General features: G+C 39.0%; 1 protein-coding gene across 1 annotated transcript in view; it reads right to left on the bottom strand.

Moving 5' to 3' along the window:
* Nucleotides 1–12,629: 12,629 nt before the first annotated feature.
* The window catches only part of PDK4 (pyruvate dehydrogenase kinase 4), a 13,445-nt gene continuing 8,789 nt past the window's right edge, over nucleotides 12,630–17,285 (bottom strand). The window contains exons 8-11 of the mRNA XM_040260478.1: nucleotides 17,031–17,129; nucleotides 16,734–16,844; nucleotides 16,200–16,313; nucleotides 12,630–14,858 (exon numbers count right to left, since the gene is read on the bottom strand). Of these exons, the coding sequence (XP_040116412.1) occupies nucleotides 14,715–14,858; nucleotides 16,200–16,313; nucleotides 16,734–16,844; nucleotides 17,031–17,129 (468 nt within the window). The 3' untranslated portion in view covers nucleotides 12,630–14,714. The remainder of the gene's footprint in view (nucleotides 14,859–16,199; nucleotides 16,314–16,733; nucleotides 16,845–17,030; nucleotides 17,130–17,285) is intronic.

Consider the following 17,285-nt stretch of genomic DNA (forward strand, 5'->3'; position numbering starts at 1 on the left):
GATGCTGAAGCTGAAACTCCAGTACTTTGGCCACCTCATGCGAAGAGTTGACTCATTGGAAAAGACTTTGATGCTGGGAGGGGTTGGGGGCAGGAGGAGAAGGGGACGACAGAGGATGAGATGGCTGAATGGCATCACGGACTCGATGGATGTGAATCTGAGTGAACTCCGGGAGTTGGTGATGGACAGGGAGGCCTGGCGTGCTGCAATTCATGGGGTCGCGAAGAGTTGGACACAACTGAGCGACTGAACTAACTAATGTAAAATATCTGCTGCATAATAAATTCTATAGAGTTTTCTTATTTGTCTACTTACTGTTCAGTTTAAAGCTTCCCAAGTGGTGCAGTGGTAAAGAATCTGCCTGCCAGTGCAGGAAATGCAAGAGAAGCAAGCTCAATCCTTGTGTTGGGAAGATCCACTGAAGTAGGACCCACTCCAACATTATTGTCTGGAAAATTCCATGGACAGAGGAGTGGGGCAGGCTACAGTCCATTGGGTTGCAAAGAGTTGGACATGACTGAGTACACACATACACAGACACACACCACACAGACACACAGACACACACACACACACACACACCATAGACAAATATACCTTCTCGGGGAGTTAAATATTCACCATGATAAAGGAATTTGGATTCTTGATATCGTTGACCAGTCATATCATGAGTGCAAAATACAAAAGATTGTTTTTTCAGGGCTTCATGGTGGCTCAGATGGTAAAGAATCTGCCGGCAATGCAGGAGACCCGGAGTTGATCCCTGGGTTTGGAAGATCCCCTGGAGAAGGAAATGACAACCCACTCCAGTATTCTTGCCTGGAGAATCCCATGGACAGAGGAGCCTGGTGGGCTTCAGTCCATGGGTCTCAAAGAATCAGACACAGCTGAGCAACTTCATTTTTCAATGTTCAATTTAAAAGGACTCAGAGAGAGAGAAGTATATGAAACCAGTTTTTCTTCTAATACATGAAATAAATATTTTCAGCCAATGGGAATAATAGTTTGAAAGACCAGGTCAATATTGTAGCCAGTAGATTATCTTTGGTTAAGAAATTGTTTCTTCAAGTTCAGTCCCTAGTTTTATTCCTAGGGTAAAAGTTATCCGTAAAATAATTTCTCCCAAATTAGTATAATCCCGTTTGTAACTATCTGGACCAGGTGAAAATAAGACTCATAGCTGACTATACAGAATGCAGGATATAGTTTCAGTCACAATAAAACTATTATTGTCAGACATTCCAAGAAAAATATAAGAAAATATTTTCTACTTTCCAATAGGCCAGAGAACTGTTTTCAAAACCTTTTTTAAAAATGTGTTTTGTGCTTGCTTTTGTTATCATTGGGAATTCTGGTTTCACAAGATGAAATATGATATTTAGAAGAGGAAAGAGGCTGCCTGGGGAACAACCAAAGCCTAATTATTATTTTTATGGTTTAAGTCTCTTTTCATCCATTCGACGAACAGTTATTGAGAGTGTGCTTCGGGCACAGTGCTGTCTGCTTGTTTATATGCACAGAGAGCCAGTCTCTTCTGCATAGTCTGGGAGGGACAGTCTTGCGCAGTGCTCTCAGAGGGACCCACAAAAGCTAATGGATCTCATTAGCTAGCACACGGCAACACCATCCACCCAGGTGTTGGTTGGGCAGCGTTCCTAAAGAGGTCAAGGTCTGGGTTTGATCTCTACCTGAACCCGAGATTTTAGCCTCACTCAGCAATTTCAGGTCAACAGACCATACTTTGACCCCCAAAATCTAATCCCAGTGTCATAATCAGGCAACAGGGTTTATTGGGGCAAATGTGTTACTATCAGTGATACCGCATGCTCCTACTGTATGACCTCATATCTGAAGAGTGTTATTTTTATCAACTCATTTGTATCAGAACTTAATAGAAGGATCCAGTATCTATTACTTGAAAAGCATTATGGATAAAATCTCTAATATCTATGTAAATTTTATTATGTGCCAAGAACTGTTATGAATGTTTTACATATACTAGCTAATTTTAATTTTCACAGCATTCCTATAAGAAAGATGCTGAAAGATCCCCATTTCAAAGATCAGAAAACCAAAGCAGAGAAAAGTTATGTAACTTCCTGTGGCTCTTATGTGGCAAAGCTGGCATGGAAGTGTAGGCAGCTTGGCTCCAGAGTCTTCATGCCTGAGCAGTATGGCACTTGGATAAGAACCCTCTGTTTTCACTCATCGGTCAACATACCACAGGCTCTCTCTTCAGCTATTCAAATATTAATTTCTCATTTGAGAATATCATGCTGATTACTGCCCTGTACCTCGTCTTACTGTTATCTTTTTTCTTTTTAATTGGAGGATAATTGCTTTGCATTGTTATGTTGGTTTCTGCAGTACAATAACTATACAGCTATAATTGTATACATCAGTTATCGCTGAATCAGCTATAAGTATGCACATATCCCCTTGCTCTTGAGCCTCCCTCCCTCCCACCCCATCCGGACCCTCTAGGTCATCACAGAGCACAGAGCTGAGCTCCCTGTGCTGTACAGCAGATTTCCAGTAGCTGTCTGTTTTACACAAGGTAGTGTGTATATGTCAGCGTTACTGTCTCAGTTCCTTCCTCCCTTTCCTTCCATGCTGTGTCCACAAATCCGTTCTCTATATCTGCATCTCTATTCCAGCCCTGCAAATAGGTTCATCAATACCATTTTTCTAGTTTCCATGTATAACTGCATTGTTATCTTGTAAATAAACCGACAGTGAGATGTATGATCTTAAGATTTCAGTCAACAGAACTGGTTTGATCCTTTTCCTGTCCTAGTAAATGGCTCCTTGATGGCCCAGGTACAACATCTAGACATTCAAACTATATTCACTTGAGCACCAATATATTAGTACACTGCCTATCTTCTCCCTGAATTTTCTGTTTTCATGGTCTTCTTCTCACTGTGTTACTCATTTAGTCATATCTGACTCTTTGCAACCCCGTGGACTGTAGCCCGCCAGGCTTCTCTGTCCATGGGATTCTCCAGGCAAGAAGACTGAAGTGGGTTGCCATTTCCTCCTTCAGGGGATCTTCCTGACCCAGGGATTGAACCTTGGTCTCCTGCATTGCAGGCAGATTCTTTGCCATCTGACCCATCAGGGAAGTCCCTTCTTCCCACTTGTTCCCCCTAAGAGTGTTCTTTTTCCACCTAGTCACTTTAGCCTGAAGTCATCTTTCCTTCTTTAAATTTCTATAGTAATTAATGTTAATGAATATTCCTGGCTGTGTATGTTGGGAATTATGGTGTCTCCTCTCTTATTGACTTGAACTGTTGTGAAATCTTTGGTGATGATTCAGTTTCCCATGTGTTTCTGTCTCTGCAACTCTATAATAGGACTCTAAGCTCCCTGGGGACACAGACCTAGTTTTAAGCCTGAAATAAAACATTTAAGTTAGTTTGCATGTATATATTACAGCCATGATCCATCTGGAAATAAACATGGATCCTTCCCAGGTTGAGAAGAAATGCTGAGGGCCCTTGATATTAAGGTGGGTGGCTTTGGTTCTAGATCAGTAGAATAATCTGGTCAATCAGGACTTGTTTCATTGATTTCCTCTGTCTTCCCAACACATCAGAAATATATTAATCAAGAAATATTTTTGATATCTACAACACAGGAGACAGGCTTCACATCATGGTTTTTATACAGGTGTGTGTTACACGTGGTCCTGGATTGCAGGGAAAACACAATCTAATTGGGTTCCTGGATTTTATACCTCTCTATAACATTTAACAGGCAACCTTAGGAATTAAATCATAAATACTGAAATGGTCCTGCCCATGTGAGAGCTTAGGGGAGGAAGTTGGGAGAGAAGGCATTTTGGACTGGGATGCTCAGTCCATGGAGAGGGGTATGAGTCGGTCTAGAAGGTTGAGTAGCATTTAGAAAAAAGGCAGAGAAGAAAAGAAGGGCATTTACAGTGATCAAAAGGAAAATGTTTGTTGCTTATTTAGAAGACAGTATACTAAACAGTTCAGTAACAGAATATATAAATTGTAAGATTGGTTATATAGGTTGGATTATAGAAAATTATAGATATCCGATTCTTAGGCACTTGAAGGTAGGAAAAGATTCTGAGCTTGATAGTAGTATTATGAGAAGCCTACTTTGAACTGAAGAGACACTGGAGGCGGGCTGTTCAGTAAAGAATTATTAGAAAATGTAGATTCAAAAACTTCATTCACTCATGGACTGAGAGATTATCATATTAAGTGAAGTAAATCACTTACATGTGGAATTTTAAAAATGATACAAATGAACTTATTTATAAAAAACAGATTCACAGATTTAGAAAACAAACTTACTGTTGCCAAAGGGGAAAAAGATAGGGATATTAGGAGTTTGGGATTAGCATAAACATACTGCTGCTGCTGCTGCTAGGTCGTGCCAGTCGTGTCCGACTCTGTGTGACCCCAAAGACGGCAGCCCACCAGGCTCCCCCGTCCCTGGGATTCTCCAGGCAAGAACACTGGAGTGGGTTGCCATTGCCTTCTCCAATGCATGAAAGTGAAAAGTGAAAGGGAAGTTGCTCAGTTGTGTCTGACTCTTCGCGACCCCATGGACTGTAGCCTATCACGTTCCTCGGTCCATGGGATTTCCCAGGCAACAGTATACTACTATTTATAAAATAGATAGTTAACAAGGACCTATTGTGTACCACAGGGAATTCTACTCAATATACCGTAACAACCTATATGGAAAAGAATCTGAAAAAGAATAGCTGCGTGTATATGTATAATTGACTCACTTTGCTGTACACTGAAAACTAACAAATGTTGTAAATCAATTATATTCTAATATAAGATAAAAATTAAAAATAAAATTCATCACTATTAATGTATCTTTTAAACTTTATTAATTCATTCACTTTGTGAGAGTTCTTTCCTTTCCAGTTTTATTGATATATAATTGACATACAGTACTGTATATGTTTAAGGTGTACAACATAATGATGTTATCTATATATATCATGAAATAATTACCGTGATAAGTTGACTGAACATCCATCATCTCATATAAATGCAATTAAAGAAGCAATAAAAAGTGCTTTTGCTTGTTACAAGAACAGACTCAAAGACTCTAGAATTAGAAGTGTCTTCCTTAAGCAACTAGAATTCATTATTATTTCATACAGGTAGATGAGAAAACTGGGAATCAAATAGGTAAGAAGAATTGCCTAAGAACATGGTATAAATTTTTCATTTTTGTATTCAAATTTTTAATTCATTTTTAGGCCACAAATTTATAATTTCAAACATATTTTGTTATTCTTAAAAAGTGAATTATTAAAAAAAAAAAAAAGACTGAGTTAAGGGCAATTCTACCAAATATCAAAGTACCTTTTGGGGGCTAGAAACATATTAAAAGTTATAGTTTTAACGGAATTGATAAAAACCTTCAAGACTTTGCCATTTAATAGGCTATTTGTTTTATATATTAAAGTATCCTTTTACATTTATGGAAAATAATATGCTAATAAATAATTCCTACCTATATTGCATTATTTGACAACCACTTCTGTGTTACTCTCATTATATTGAACGATGGCAGTAAACATGAAAATGATGTCTCATAATTTGTTGATAAACTTTATTATTTCCTTGCTGGATATATCACTAAGACAGCTCACATCATTTTCACATCATTTAATATATTCAACATGTTTTCAAGGCTACTGACATTTCTATTGGTTTTGAGTGGCTTTTAATGTTTATTTGCACTTCAGTAGGAACTGAAAAATCTCATTAAAAGACAGTTGCTCATTTCCATTAAGAGGCCATGAAATATGGATGGTGATATTTTTTTCATCCAAGGTGAACAAAAAGGAAGAATACTAATAAAGTCTGAAATACCAACCCATTTGCTCAAGAAATTTCCTTAGTAGTTATAACTTATCCACTATTTACTTTCTTTGAAATATGTGATAATTTTAAATGGCCAGAGGGCTCCAGTGGAGAGCTACATTAAACAAGATCAATTGCAATTTATCTGGCTTGGAAAATTATTCCAGAATTTCTGCAGTGTTGTAAAACTTTTTAAATATGATTTAAAGCTTAAAATCTTATAAAATTTGATGTTCAGTCACTCAGTCATGTCCAGCTCTTTGCGACCCCATGGACCACAGTACACCAGGCCTCCCTGTCTGTCACAAACTCCCGGGGTTTACCCAAAATCATGTCCATTGAGTCGGTGATGCCATCCAACCATCTCATCCTTTGTCGTCCCCTTCTTCTGCCTTCAGTCTTTCCCACCATCAGGGTTTTTTCAAATGAGTCAGCTCTTCGCATTAGGTGGCCAAAGTATTGGCATTTCAGCTTCAACACCAGTCCTTCCAATGAACACTCAGGACTGATCTCCTTTAGGATGGACTAGTTAGATCTCCTTGCAGTCCAACAGACTCTCAAGAGTCTTCTCCAACACCACAGTTTAAAAGCATCAATTCTTTGGCGCTCAGCTTTCTTTATAGTCCAATTCTCACATCCATACATGACTACTGGAAAAACCATAGCCTTGACTAGATGGACCTTTGTTGGCAAAGTAATGTCTCTGCTTTTTAATATGCTGTCTAGGTTGGTCATAACTTTTCTTCCAAAGAGTGAGCATCATTTAATTTCGTGGCTACAGTCACCATCTGCAGTGAGTTTGGATCCCCCCAAAATAAGGTCAGCCACTGTTTCCCCATCTATTTGCCATGAAGTGATGGGATCAGATGCCACGATCTTTGGTTTCTGAATGTTGAGCTTTAAGCCAACTTTTTCACTCTCCTCTTTCACTTTCATCAAGAAGCTCTTTAATTCTTTGATTTCTGCCATAAGGGTGGTATCATCTGCATATCTAAGGTTACTGATATTTCTCCTGGCAATCTTGTGCCTCATCCAGCCCAGCGTTTCTCATGATGTACTCTGCATATAAGTTAAATAAGCAGGGTGACAATATACAGCCTTGATGTACTCCTTTTCTTATTTGGAACCAGTCTGTTGTTCCATGTCCAGTTCCAACTGTTGCTTCCTGACCTGCATACAGATTTCTCAAGAGGCAGGTCAGGTGGTCTGGTATTCCCATTTCTTTCAAAATTTTCGACAGTTTATTGTGATCCATACAGTCAAAGACTTAGGTGTAGTCAGGAAAGCAGAAATAGATTTTTTTTTTGGCACTCATTTGCTTTTTTGATGATCCAGCGGATGTTGGCAATTTGATCTCTGGGTCCTCTGCCTTTTCTAAAACCAGCTTGAACATCTGGAAGATCACAGTTCATGTATTTTTGAAGCCTGGCTTGGAGAATTTTGAGCATTACTTTACTAGCGTGTGAGATGAGTGCGATTGTGTGGTAGTTTGAGCATTCTTTGGCATTGCCTTTCTTTGAGATTGGAATGAAAACTGAGCTCTTCTAGTCCTGTGGCCACTGCTGTGTTTTCCAAATTTGCTGACATATTGAGTGCAGCACTTTCACAGCATCATCTTTTAAGATTTGAAATAGCTCAACTGGAATTCCATCACCTCCACTAACTTTGTTCGTAGTGATGCTTCCTCAGACCTACTTGACTTCATATTCCAGGATGTCTGGCTCTAGGTGAGTGATCACACCATCGTGATTATCTGGGTCATGAAGCTCTTTTTTGTACAGTTCTTCTGTGTATTCTTGCCACCTCTTCTTAATATCTTCTGTTTCTATTAGGTCCATTCCATTTCTGTCCTTTATTGAGCCCATCTTTGCATGAAATGTTGCCTTGGTATCTCTAATTTTCTTGAAGAGATCTCTAGTCTTTCCCATTCTGTTGTTTTCCTCTATTTCTTTGCATTGATCCCTGAGGAAGGCTTTCTTATCTCTCCTTGCTGTTCTTTGGAACTTTGCTTTCAAATGGGTATATCTTTTTTCTCCTTCACTTTTCTCTTCTCAGACAGCCAGTTTGCTTTTTTGCATTTCATTTTCTTAGAGATGGTCTTGATCCGTCTCCTGTACAATGTCACTAACCTCCATCCATAATTCATCAGGCATTCTATCTATCAGATCTAGTCCCTTAAATCTATTTCTCACTTCCACTGTATAATCATAAGGGATTTGATTTAGGTCATACCTGAATGGTCTAGTGATTTTCCCTACTTTCTGCAGTTTAAGTCTGAATTTGGCAATAAGGAGTTCATGATCTGAGCCACAGTCAGCTCCCAGTCTTGTTTTTGTTGACTGTATAGAGCTTCTCCATCTTTGGCTGCAAAGAATATAATCAATCTGATTTCGGTGTTGGCCATCTGGTGATGTCCATGTGTAGAATCTTCTCTTCTGTTGTTGGAAGAGAGTGTTTGCTATGACCAGTGCATTATCTCGGCAGAACTCTATTAGCCTTTGGCCTGCTTCATTCTGTATTCCAAGGCCAAATTTGCCTGTTACTCCAGGTGTTCTTGAATTCCTACTTTTCATTCGAGTCCTCTATAATGGAAAGAACATCTTTTTGGGGTGTTAGTTCCAGAAGGTCTTGTAGGTCTTCTTAGAACCTTCCAACTTCAGCTTCTTCAGCTTACTGATCAGGGCATAGACTTGGATTACTGTGATATTGAATGATTTGCCTTGGAAACGAAAAGAGATCATTCTGTCATTTTTGAGATTGCATCCACGTACTACGTTTCAGATTCTTTTGTTGACTATGATGGCTACTCCATTTCTTCTAAGGGATTCTTGCCCACAGTAGTAGCTATAATGGTCTTCTGAGTTAAATTCACCCATTCCAGTCCATTTTAGTTCACTGATACCTAAAGTGTCAGTTCACGCTTGCCATCTTCAGTTTGACCACTTCCAATTTTCCTAGATTAATGGACCTACCACTCCAGGTTCCTATGCAATATTGCTCTCTCCAGCATGGGACTTGACTCCCATTCCCAGTCACATCCACAACTGGGTTTTTTTCTTGGCTCCATCTCTTCATTCTTTCTGGAGTTATTTCTCCACATTTAACACAGAGTTTAAATTGCTTTTAAATGCAGGGCTGCTGTTCTAAAGACACAGTTACTTAATATGTTTATTCATGTATTTTTCTGGGAAACATTTATTGAGTGTCTAAGTAGCTGTCATAGCTCACTTGGTAAATAATCTGCCTGCAATGCAGAAGACCCCAGTTTGATTCCTTAGTCGGGAAGATCCTCTGGAGAAGGGATAGGCTACCCACTCCAGTATTCTTGGGCTTCTCTTGTGGCTCATCTGGTAAGAATCCACCTGCAATGTGGGAGACCTGAGTTTGATCCCTGGGTTGGGAAGATCCCCTGGATAAGGGAAAGGCTGCCCATTCCAGTATTCTTGCCTGGACAGTTCCATGGACTGTATCGTCCATGAGGTCGCAAAGAGTTGGACATGACTGAGCAACTTTCACATACTTTACTTAAGCAACTGTGATGTAAGGTGAAAAGTGAAGCATCCCCCCAAGAGAGGTATGGATAGAATGTTAATGGAGATAGAAGCCTACTGCTCTAACTGTTCAAGGTGGGGGGCTTGGGAACCTCTTACAGGAGCTCCTGTGAACTTATGAAAGTTCCTCAATACTTTCATCAAGACAGACCAAAGTGATTTGGCAATTCCATGCACATTTGCAGTATTGGTACATATCTAAATGTAAATATAGTACGTGAAAATGTAGTAGGAGAATAAATAATTTTAAGGCCAATGCTTAAGCTATTAACTCACAATAATCTCTCTTTGCCTATGTTATTATAGTTAAGATCAAATGCTCTTACCATTTTGAACCGAATTTGAAATTTGGGAGAAATGGTATAAAGATAGTTTTAATGAAAATTCAGTCCGCTTTGTTGAACTTGAAAATTCGAAAAGATGTATGTGTGCATAAACAGAGAATTTTGGAACTTGAAGTCTTGCAGTTTTTATGGAAATGTAGATGAAGCTCTGAGCCCTGGCCATGTGGTAATATCCTACCTCCCAAGTAGCTTAATTCAACGGAAAAGTTAGTTGCTCAGTCATGTCTGACTCCCTGCAACCATATGGACTGAGGGCCACCAGGCCCCTCTGTCCTTGGGATTTCCCAGCCAAGAATACTGGGGTGGGGAGCTAAATCCCATGTGTGTATGTGTTCCTGGGCCTTCTTCGGACACAATGCGGTACTTCCTTGATAGAAGAAGAAATGAAGGTAGTGACATGAAGGGGAGTCTCACTGATTAAGGGCTGAGGTGTAGGTTCTTTAGGATCTAATACTGTAGGTTGATGGTATTTGTTTATTCACATATGATTATCATTAGAGATACCAAGGGAACATTTCATGCAAAATGAGCACAATAAAGGACAGAAATTATATGGACCTAACAGAAGCAGAAGATATTAAGAAAAGCTGGCAAGAATACATAGAAGAACTATGCAAAAAAAAGATCTTCATGACCCAGATAATCACAAAGGTATGGTCACTCACGTAGAGCCAGACATCCTGGAATGCAAAGTCAAGTGGGCCTTAGGAAGCATCAAAGCTAGTGGAGATGGTGGAATTCCAGTTGAGCTATTTCAAATCTTAAAAGATGATGCTGTGAAAGTGCCACACTCAATATGCCAGCAAGTTTGGAAAACTCAGCAGTGGCCACAGGACTGGAAAAGGTCAGTTTTCATTTCAATCCCAAAGAAAGGCAATGCCAAAGAATGCTCAAACTACTGCACAATTGCACTCATCTCACACACTAGCAAAGTAAAGCTCAAAATTCTCCAAGCCAGGCTTCAACAATATGTGAACCATGAACTTCCAGATGCTCAAGCTGGATTCAGAAAAGGCAGAGGAACCAGAGATCATGTTGCCAACATCCACTGGATCATCAAGAAAGCAAGAGAGTTCCAGAAAAACATCTATTTCTGCTTTATTGACTACACCTAAGTCTTTGACTGTGTGGATCACAACAAACTGTGGGAAATTCTGAGAGATGGGAATACCAGACCACCTGACCTACCTCTTGAGAAATCTATATGCAGGTCAGGAAGCACCAGTTAGAACTGGACATGAACAACAGACTGGTTCCAAATTGGGAAAGGAGTATATCAGGGCTGTATATTGTCACCCTGCTTATTTAACTTATATGCGGAGTACATCATGAGAAATGCTGGGCTGGATGAAGCACAAGCTGGAATCAAGAATGCCAGGAGAAATACCAATAACCTCAGATATGCAGATGTCACCACTCTTATGGCAGAAAGTGAAGAAGAACTAAAAAACTTCTTGATGTAAGTGAAAGAGGAGAGTGAAAAAGTTGGCTTAAAGCTCAACATTCAGAAAACTAAGATCATGGCATCTGGTCCCATCACTTCATAGGAAATAGATGGGGAAACAGTGTCAGACTTTATTTTTGGGGGCTCCAAACTCACTGCAGATGGTGACTGCAGCCATGAAATTAAAAGACGCTTACTCCTTGGAAGGAAAGTTATGACCAACCTAGATAGCATATTAAAAAGCAGAGACATTACTTTGCCAACAAAGGTCCGTCTAGTCAAGGCTATGTTTTTTCCAGTGGTCATGTATGGATGTGAGAGTTGGACTATAAAGAAAGCTGAGCGCCGAAGAATTGATGCTTTTAAACTGTGGTGTTGGAGAAGACTCTTGAGAGTCTGTTGGACTGCAAGGACATCCAACCAGTCCATCCTAAAGGAGATCAGTCCTGAGTGTTCATTGGAAGGACTGATGCTGAAGCTGAAACTCCAATACTTTGGCCACCTGATGTGAAAAACTGACTTATTTGTAAGGACCTTGATGCTGGGAAAGATTGAAGGCAGGAGGAGAAGGGGACGACAGAGGACGAAATGGTTGGAAGGCATCACCAACTGAATGGATATGAGTTTGAATAAACTCTGGGAGTTAGGGATGGACACGGCGTGCTGTAGTCCATGGGGTCGCAAAGAGTCAGACTTGACTGAGCGACTTAACTGATGATTACCCTGACAAGATTTTAGTATTCAGTTATGGCAAACTCATTCCACTAATTGTATTTTATTCTAATTGCTTTTCTTTTTACCCTCCCTCCCTTCTTCTCTTCCTTCCTTCTGCCTCCCTCTCTCCTTCAGTCCCTCTATTCTTTTTGTTACAAACTCTGCAATAAGGGCATTATGGAGGTGAGCAGAGAAGGTTGTCAATTGATAAAATAGAGTTAAATTAGTAAAGAAAGAGTGTGAACTTAACAAAGATAAAAATATCACTACTTAATTTAGACTTCTATCATATTGGTACTGTATTATTATTCAGATATTTATCTATAAATTGTTTGGGAATCTAAATAATCTAAGTAATTATCTTGATACTGTACTGTATTTGCAAATACAGTCACTAAGTGAGACTTTAAAGTAGATTTATCCCCAAAATGTAGAGAATACATGCATTATAAGACTGATTATTTAATTTATTCATGTAGATAAACATACATTTTACTATATGTTATTGGGGCATAACCAAAAAGCAAAGGACATTCAGAAATTTCTGGAATGCTATAAGGTGTTTATCTTTCATTTAAAAATTAAGATTTTAAGTTTTTCTAAAACCAATATATAAATGAGGTTTGATGTAAAGTGAAGAAAACTTTTACCTCAAATTCTTCTTAGTATTTTCCATTAATTTAAGAAAAGCACTTTACAAGATTACATCTATCATTATAATAAAAAATATTTATTATAAAAATTATCACATTTGTCTGTACATAACCTAGACGCAAAAACACAATTTATACATTAATAATTTAAGTGGGCCTGAACATTCAGTTTCCATCCACTAGGATCCTAAAGCTCTTCCACAGATTTCACAAATACCAATATGGACCATTTCTGTTTTATAGAGCTCCATTTACACATTTGATGTTACTGAGATACCAACGTTTCTTTTTCTCTAGTGTCTTAGAAGACAGTTCACAGTATTTCGTTAACTATTAATCAACTGCTTTAATTCTTTTGGTAAACACAAATATTTACATGCAAAAATGTTTAGATTTTTGAAAAGTCGAATATTCTATTGCAAATAGTTGTATATAGTCAATAAGTGCATGAGCCAGAGTCCCACAGTCAAGAAAGTCACCTCCAGGACTTCTGATGATAAAATCTGAAATCCACAGCCAATCGTTTGAGCCTTCTATGGCCACTACCAGAAGCACAACACTAGGCCATGAGAAAATTAAACACAAATGTTAAATCCAACATATGGACGGTACTATTCTTTTACAAAACAGAAAATGCTAGCTATTTTTTTTTTTTTAATATTCCGGTTTCACAGCAGAGTCTATTATCTCGTAAAAGCCTACAGCAAGATGCTTGCCTTCTGCTTCCCTCTCTCCTCCTTTTCCATCTTTCTTTCCTTCCTTTTTCCTTTTGTTTCTTCATTTCTTCTCTGAGAGGAATGTGGTAGAGCGCCCAGTCCACCTGCACAGTCCACCTGAACTCCCCAAAAGTGCCATAGGCATTACAGCTTTCAGGCATTAGCTCTCATTCACAACAATTTACAAATGAAAGCACCCATCCATGGCGTGAAAACCTCTTCAGTTCAGTTCAGTGCCGTGGCTCAGTCGTGTCCGACTCTTTGCGATCCCATGGATCGCAGCACGGCAGGCCTCCCTGTCCATCACCAACTCCCGGAGTTCACTCAGACTCACGTCCATCGAGTCCTCTTACCCACAGGCTATTTGTTAAAAATACTCCAGGAAATATGTAAATTTCAATGTTCTTGAACCATTTGTTAATTACAAATTTTTATCAGATGTTAATGGTGGAGTGTAGAGAACATAATTAAATATATAAAAATATATATCTCTTTAAGCCTAGAAAATAGATGCCTTTGGATTACCACCACTGCAGGGTGGAGAACAGCCCTTCCTACTGAGTTAGATTCTGAATGCCTGATTTCTTTCTCTAATACTGGTTTTTCCAATCTACTTCTGTTTCATTTATAAGCAAAGAAAGGTGAGGTTTTGCTATCACTTTGGCAATTCTTCTCCCCATCCAGCTGCCAACATCCAGAATCCAGTGCACATTTTAAATTCAACCAAGACATATGCACCTTGCAATAAGTGCTCACCTCTTATTTGAGGTGTGAACAGGAAAAGCAACATAGTAAAGGCACTGTATTTATCAGAAGGGGCTTTCTTCCAAGTTTTTACATAGACCCAGGCCTTGGCTGCAACTTTGAATAAAGCGTGTTGGCTCATTTGTCCTCATTTAAAGTAAATGTTATTTTAGTCACTGACTTTTCACGTCTAGAATGCATAGATATTTATGAAATATATGTTGACATACATTTCTAATCATACAGTATAAAATAAGCCCTCATCCTTTGAGTGGCAGGAAAGTACTGCCATACATACCAATATCTGATGACATCAATCGATGGCCTAAAGTATCTGTCGGTTGAAACTGCTAGCCTTCATCTCCCTCCTCACTCATTCCCCTTTTTGTTGATAAAGAGATGGTAAACAGGCTTATTCCTTCTTCAGGATTTGATACAAACTCATGCATTATTCTAAGTTAGGAGAATACAGAGAAGGCCAGCCGTTAGTCCTGTGGTCCTGCACTGTGCTCGCCTGGGTCACAGAAAGGAGCTCTCTTCCTGTCACATCAGTGTTCGGATCAAGGAGTTTTTTGTTGCTGTTGCTTGTTTTTAAGGAAACGAGAATTCACGGGCAAACGTTCAGGAAGCAGCCCTGGCACAGACCCACTTTGATCCCTTAGTGTGTCCGCAAGTCCCTCCTCACATGGCCACTTTTTCCTTTGCCAGGTTCTTTGGTTCCTTGCTTGGGATACACCAGTCTCCAGCCTCGCTGCTCGTCTGATAATGTTTGAAGGCTGATTTGTTAAAGACTGGGAGTTTTTCTATAGACTCAGAAGACAGAGCCTGAAAGGGAAAAATCAAACCAGAGAAATTATTCATTGCGTAATTTGTACCCAAAGTGATTGTTCAACAGAAACTCAGAGGTAAGCATTCAAACATTCAAATACATTGTTTTAATTAATTTAGTAATAAAAGCACACCAAGAGTCCATGGTATGGTAGGCACTGTATGACAGAAAATTGAAAAATAAATATTATCTATACCCTATAGGGGCTGAAAAGTATATATACGATTATAAATTAGGAGGGCAAGAGGAGAAGAGGGTGGCAGAGGATGAAAGGGTTAGATAGCATCACTGACACAGTGGATATGAGTTTGAGCAAACTCTGGGAGATAAGTGAAGGACAGGGAAGCCTGGCGTGCTGCAGTCCATGGCATCTCAGAGCCAGACACGACTTAGTGACTGAACAACAAAATAAATTAGGGAACAGTATTTGAGTTCAGTAGTTACACATGCGCCTTATCTGGATATTGCTAGTGTCATAGAGTTGAATAAAAATAGACAAATAGGTATTTCCAGGCAAAACGTCTGTATATGTAATAAAGTGAGAGTCCTAACCTGATACTATTGATCTATTAAAGTCTGATACTGTAGATCTATAATACATTAATCTTTCTCAATACATTGAAGACATTTTTACTGCTTAAGCAATGAATACATTAACTATTTCAGGTGTCCTATGACCATGTAATAAATAATTCCCTTGCGCAAAACAGGAGTCTGGAAGCTTAATGTTTTAGTTGCTAATGACTGTGAATGTATTTTCATTTGAACCAGTTGGCAAATGATTAACCAGAATCAGGACAGTGACCTTAACAAATAAATTGAGGCTTTATCACAAATGGAAAAAACATGTACTGAGTTTTAAAGTTTAAACAGGAAGTGCCAGGCACCCCATTGACAGCTTCTTAGCTGTCAGCTTTCCTCCCCTTGGATTTCTAATAAGGTCAGCTTAAGGTCTTGAATATCTTGTCTTCTAGGCTGCAACATTATCAGCATATATGCATTTCCCACAAGCTTAAGTAAAACAAAACTACAGCTATTCTCACAGATGTCAAGCTGCCTTGAAAAATTCACGTGAGCATCTCCTCACTCAGAAACTACTGCGCTTCTTGGGAAACCATTTTACTTCATTGAGGCAGGTAGAGTTGCCTCACTTCCTTTTTGGCATATTACCATACTAAATATTAATCAGTATATTTACATATACCAAACAGAAAATGTAATGGCTTATAGTCAATATTTGTGCTAACTCAGTTTGGGGTGTTCACCATGGACCATAGAACTCAGAAGCAATCTTTTCAGAAATATGATTTTTTTTTAATATTGGATTTAAAGGTTACCTTTAAGTAGATGATAGCATCAGTTCCGTATCCTGGCAAAGAGTAGAGATTTAGATCTCCTTGAAAGTACTTGGCATAGAGACGAGAAATTGGTAAGCCGTAACCAAAACCAGCCTGGAAGGGAAAGATCAGTTACTGACAAAGAAGTGAACACAATCATAGAAATACAAAATATATTCCCTGATACTGATGTCCTAGAACTTAGACACATATCTTCTGCTTCCAATCAGAAACCCCTTGGATAACTGTTTCTTAGTTGGCTTTACCATTCCTTCTCATATCCCCCATGCCCAGTTTAACTAAACTGATTAATTTGGCTAAATACATCCTTGTAATCCTTGTTCTTGGAGAAGGCAATGGCAACCCGCTCTAGTACTCTTGCCTGGCAAATCCCATGGATGGAGGAGCCTGGTAGGCTGCAGTCCATGGGGTCACTAGGAGTCGGACACGACTGAGCGACTTCACTTTCACTTTTCACTTTCATGCATTAGAACTAGGTGGCTGGGATGAGGTTAGCAATTTAATTGGTCTTACCAGTGGAGCATTCCGGGGATTATCCATCACAGGCGTTGGTGCAGTGGAGTACGTGTAACTAAAGAGACGATCAATGACTCTCAGGGGAACACCACCTCCTCTGTCTGAAATCTTAAACAAACAAGTCATCAGAGCTGTATGCTAAAAACAATGTGTATTTGTTTATACAAAAATGTCTTGTCTTCACGTGGTGTACATGACTTTGATCTGTAGCTCAAAGCAAAGAGCTTCATTATTATTGACTCCTTTTTTTAAATTCTCTTAAGAAGGGCTCAAAAGAAAAAACAGAATAGTTACCTTAATTGTAAGATCTTCTTTCCCCAAGACAACAATCACCTCAATTGGTGTCAGAGAAGGCCAGTTTTCCTGGTGTTCAACTGTGGCCCTCATTGCATTCTAAAGAAAACAAAACCACAAGGTATTCAGTGGCAGAAGGATGAGGCACAATAAATAATTGTTTTTATGTTTAAAATGAAAGCACAGAGGGTAATTCAAAGTTCTTATTTTACTTTTTAAGTTAGGAGTAAAATAGCTCTGTGAATAGCCATTTAT

Source organism: Oryx dammah, unplaced genomic scaffold (genome assembly GCF_014754425.2).
Source record: "Oryx dammah isolate SB20612 unplaced genomic scaffold, SCBI_Odam_1.1 HiC_scaffold_18, whole genome shotgun sequence".
In the NCBI taxonomy this organism is placed as follows: domain Eukaryota; kingdom Metazoa; phylum Chordata; class Mammalia; order Artiodactyla; family Bovidae; genus Oryx; species Oryx dammah.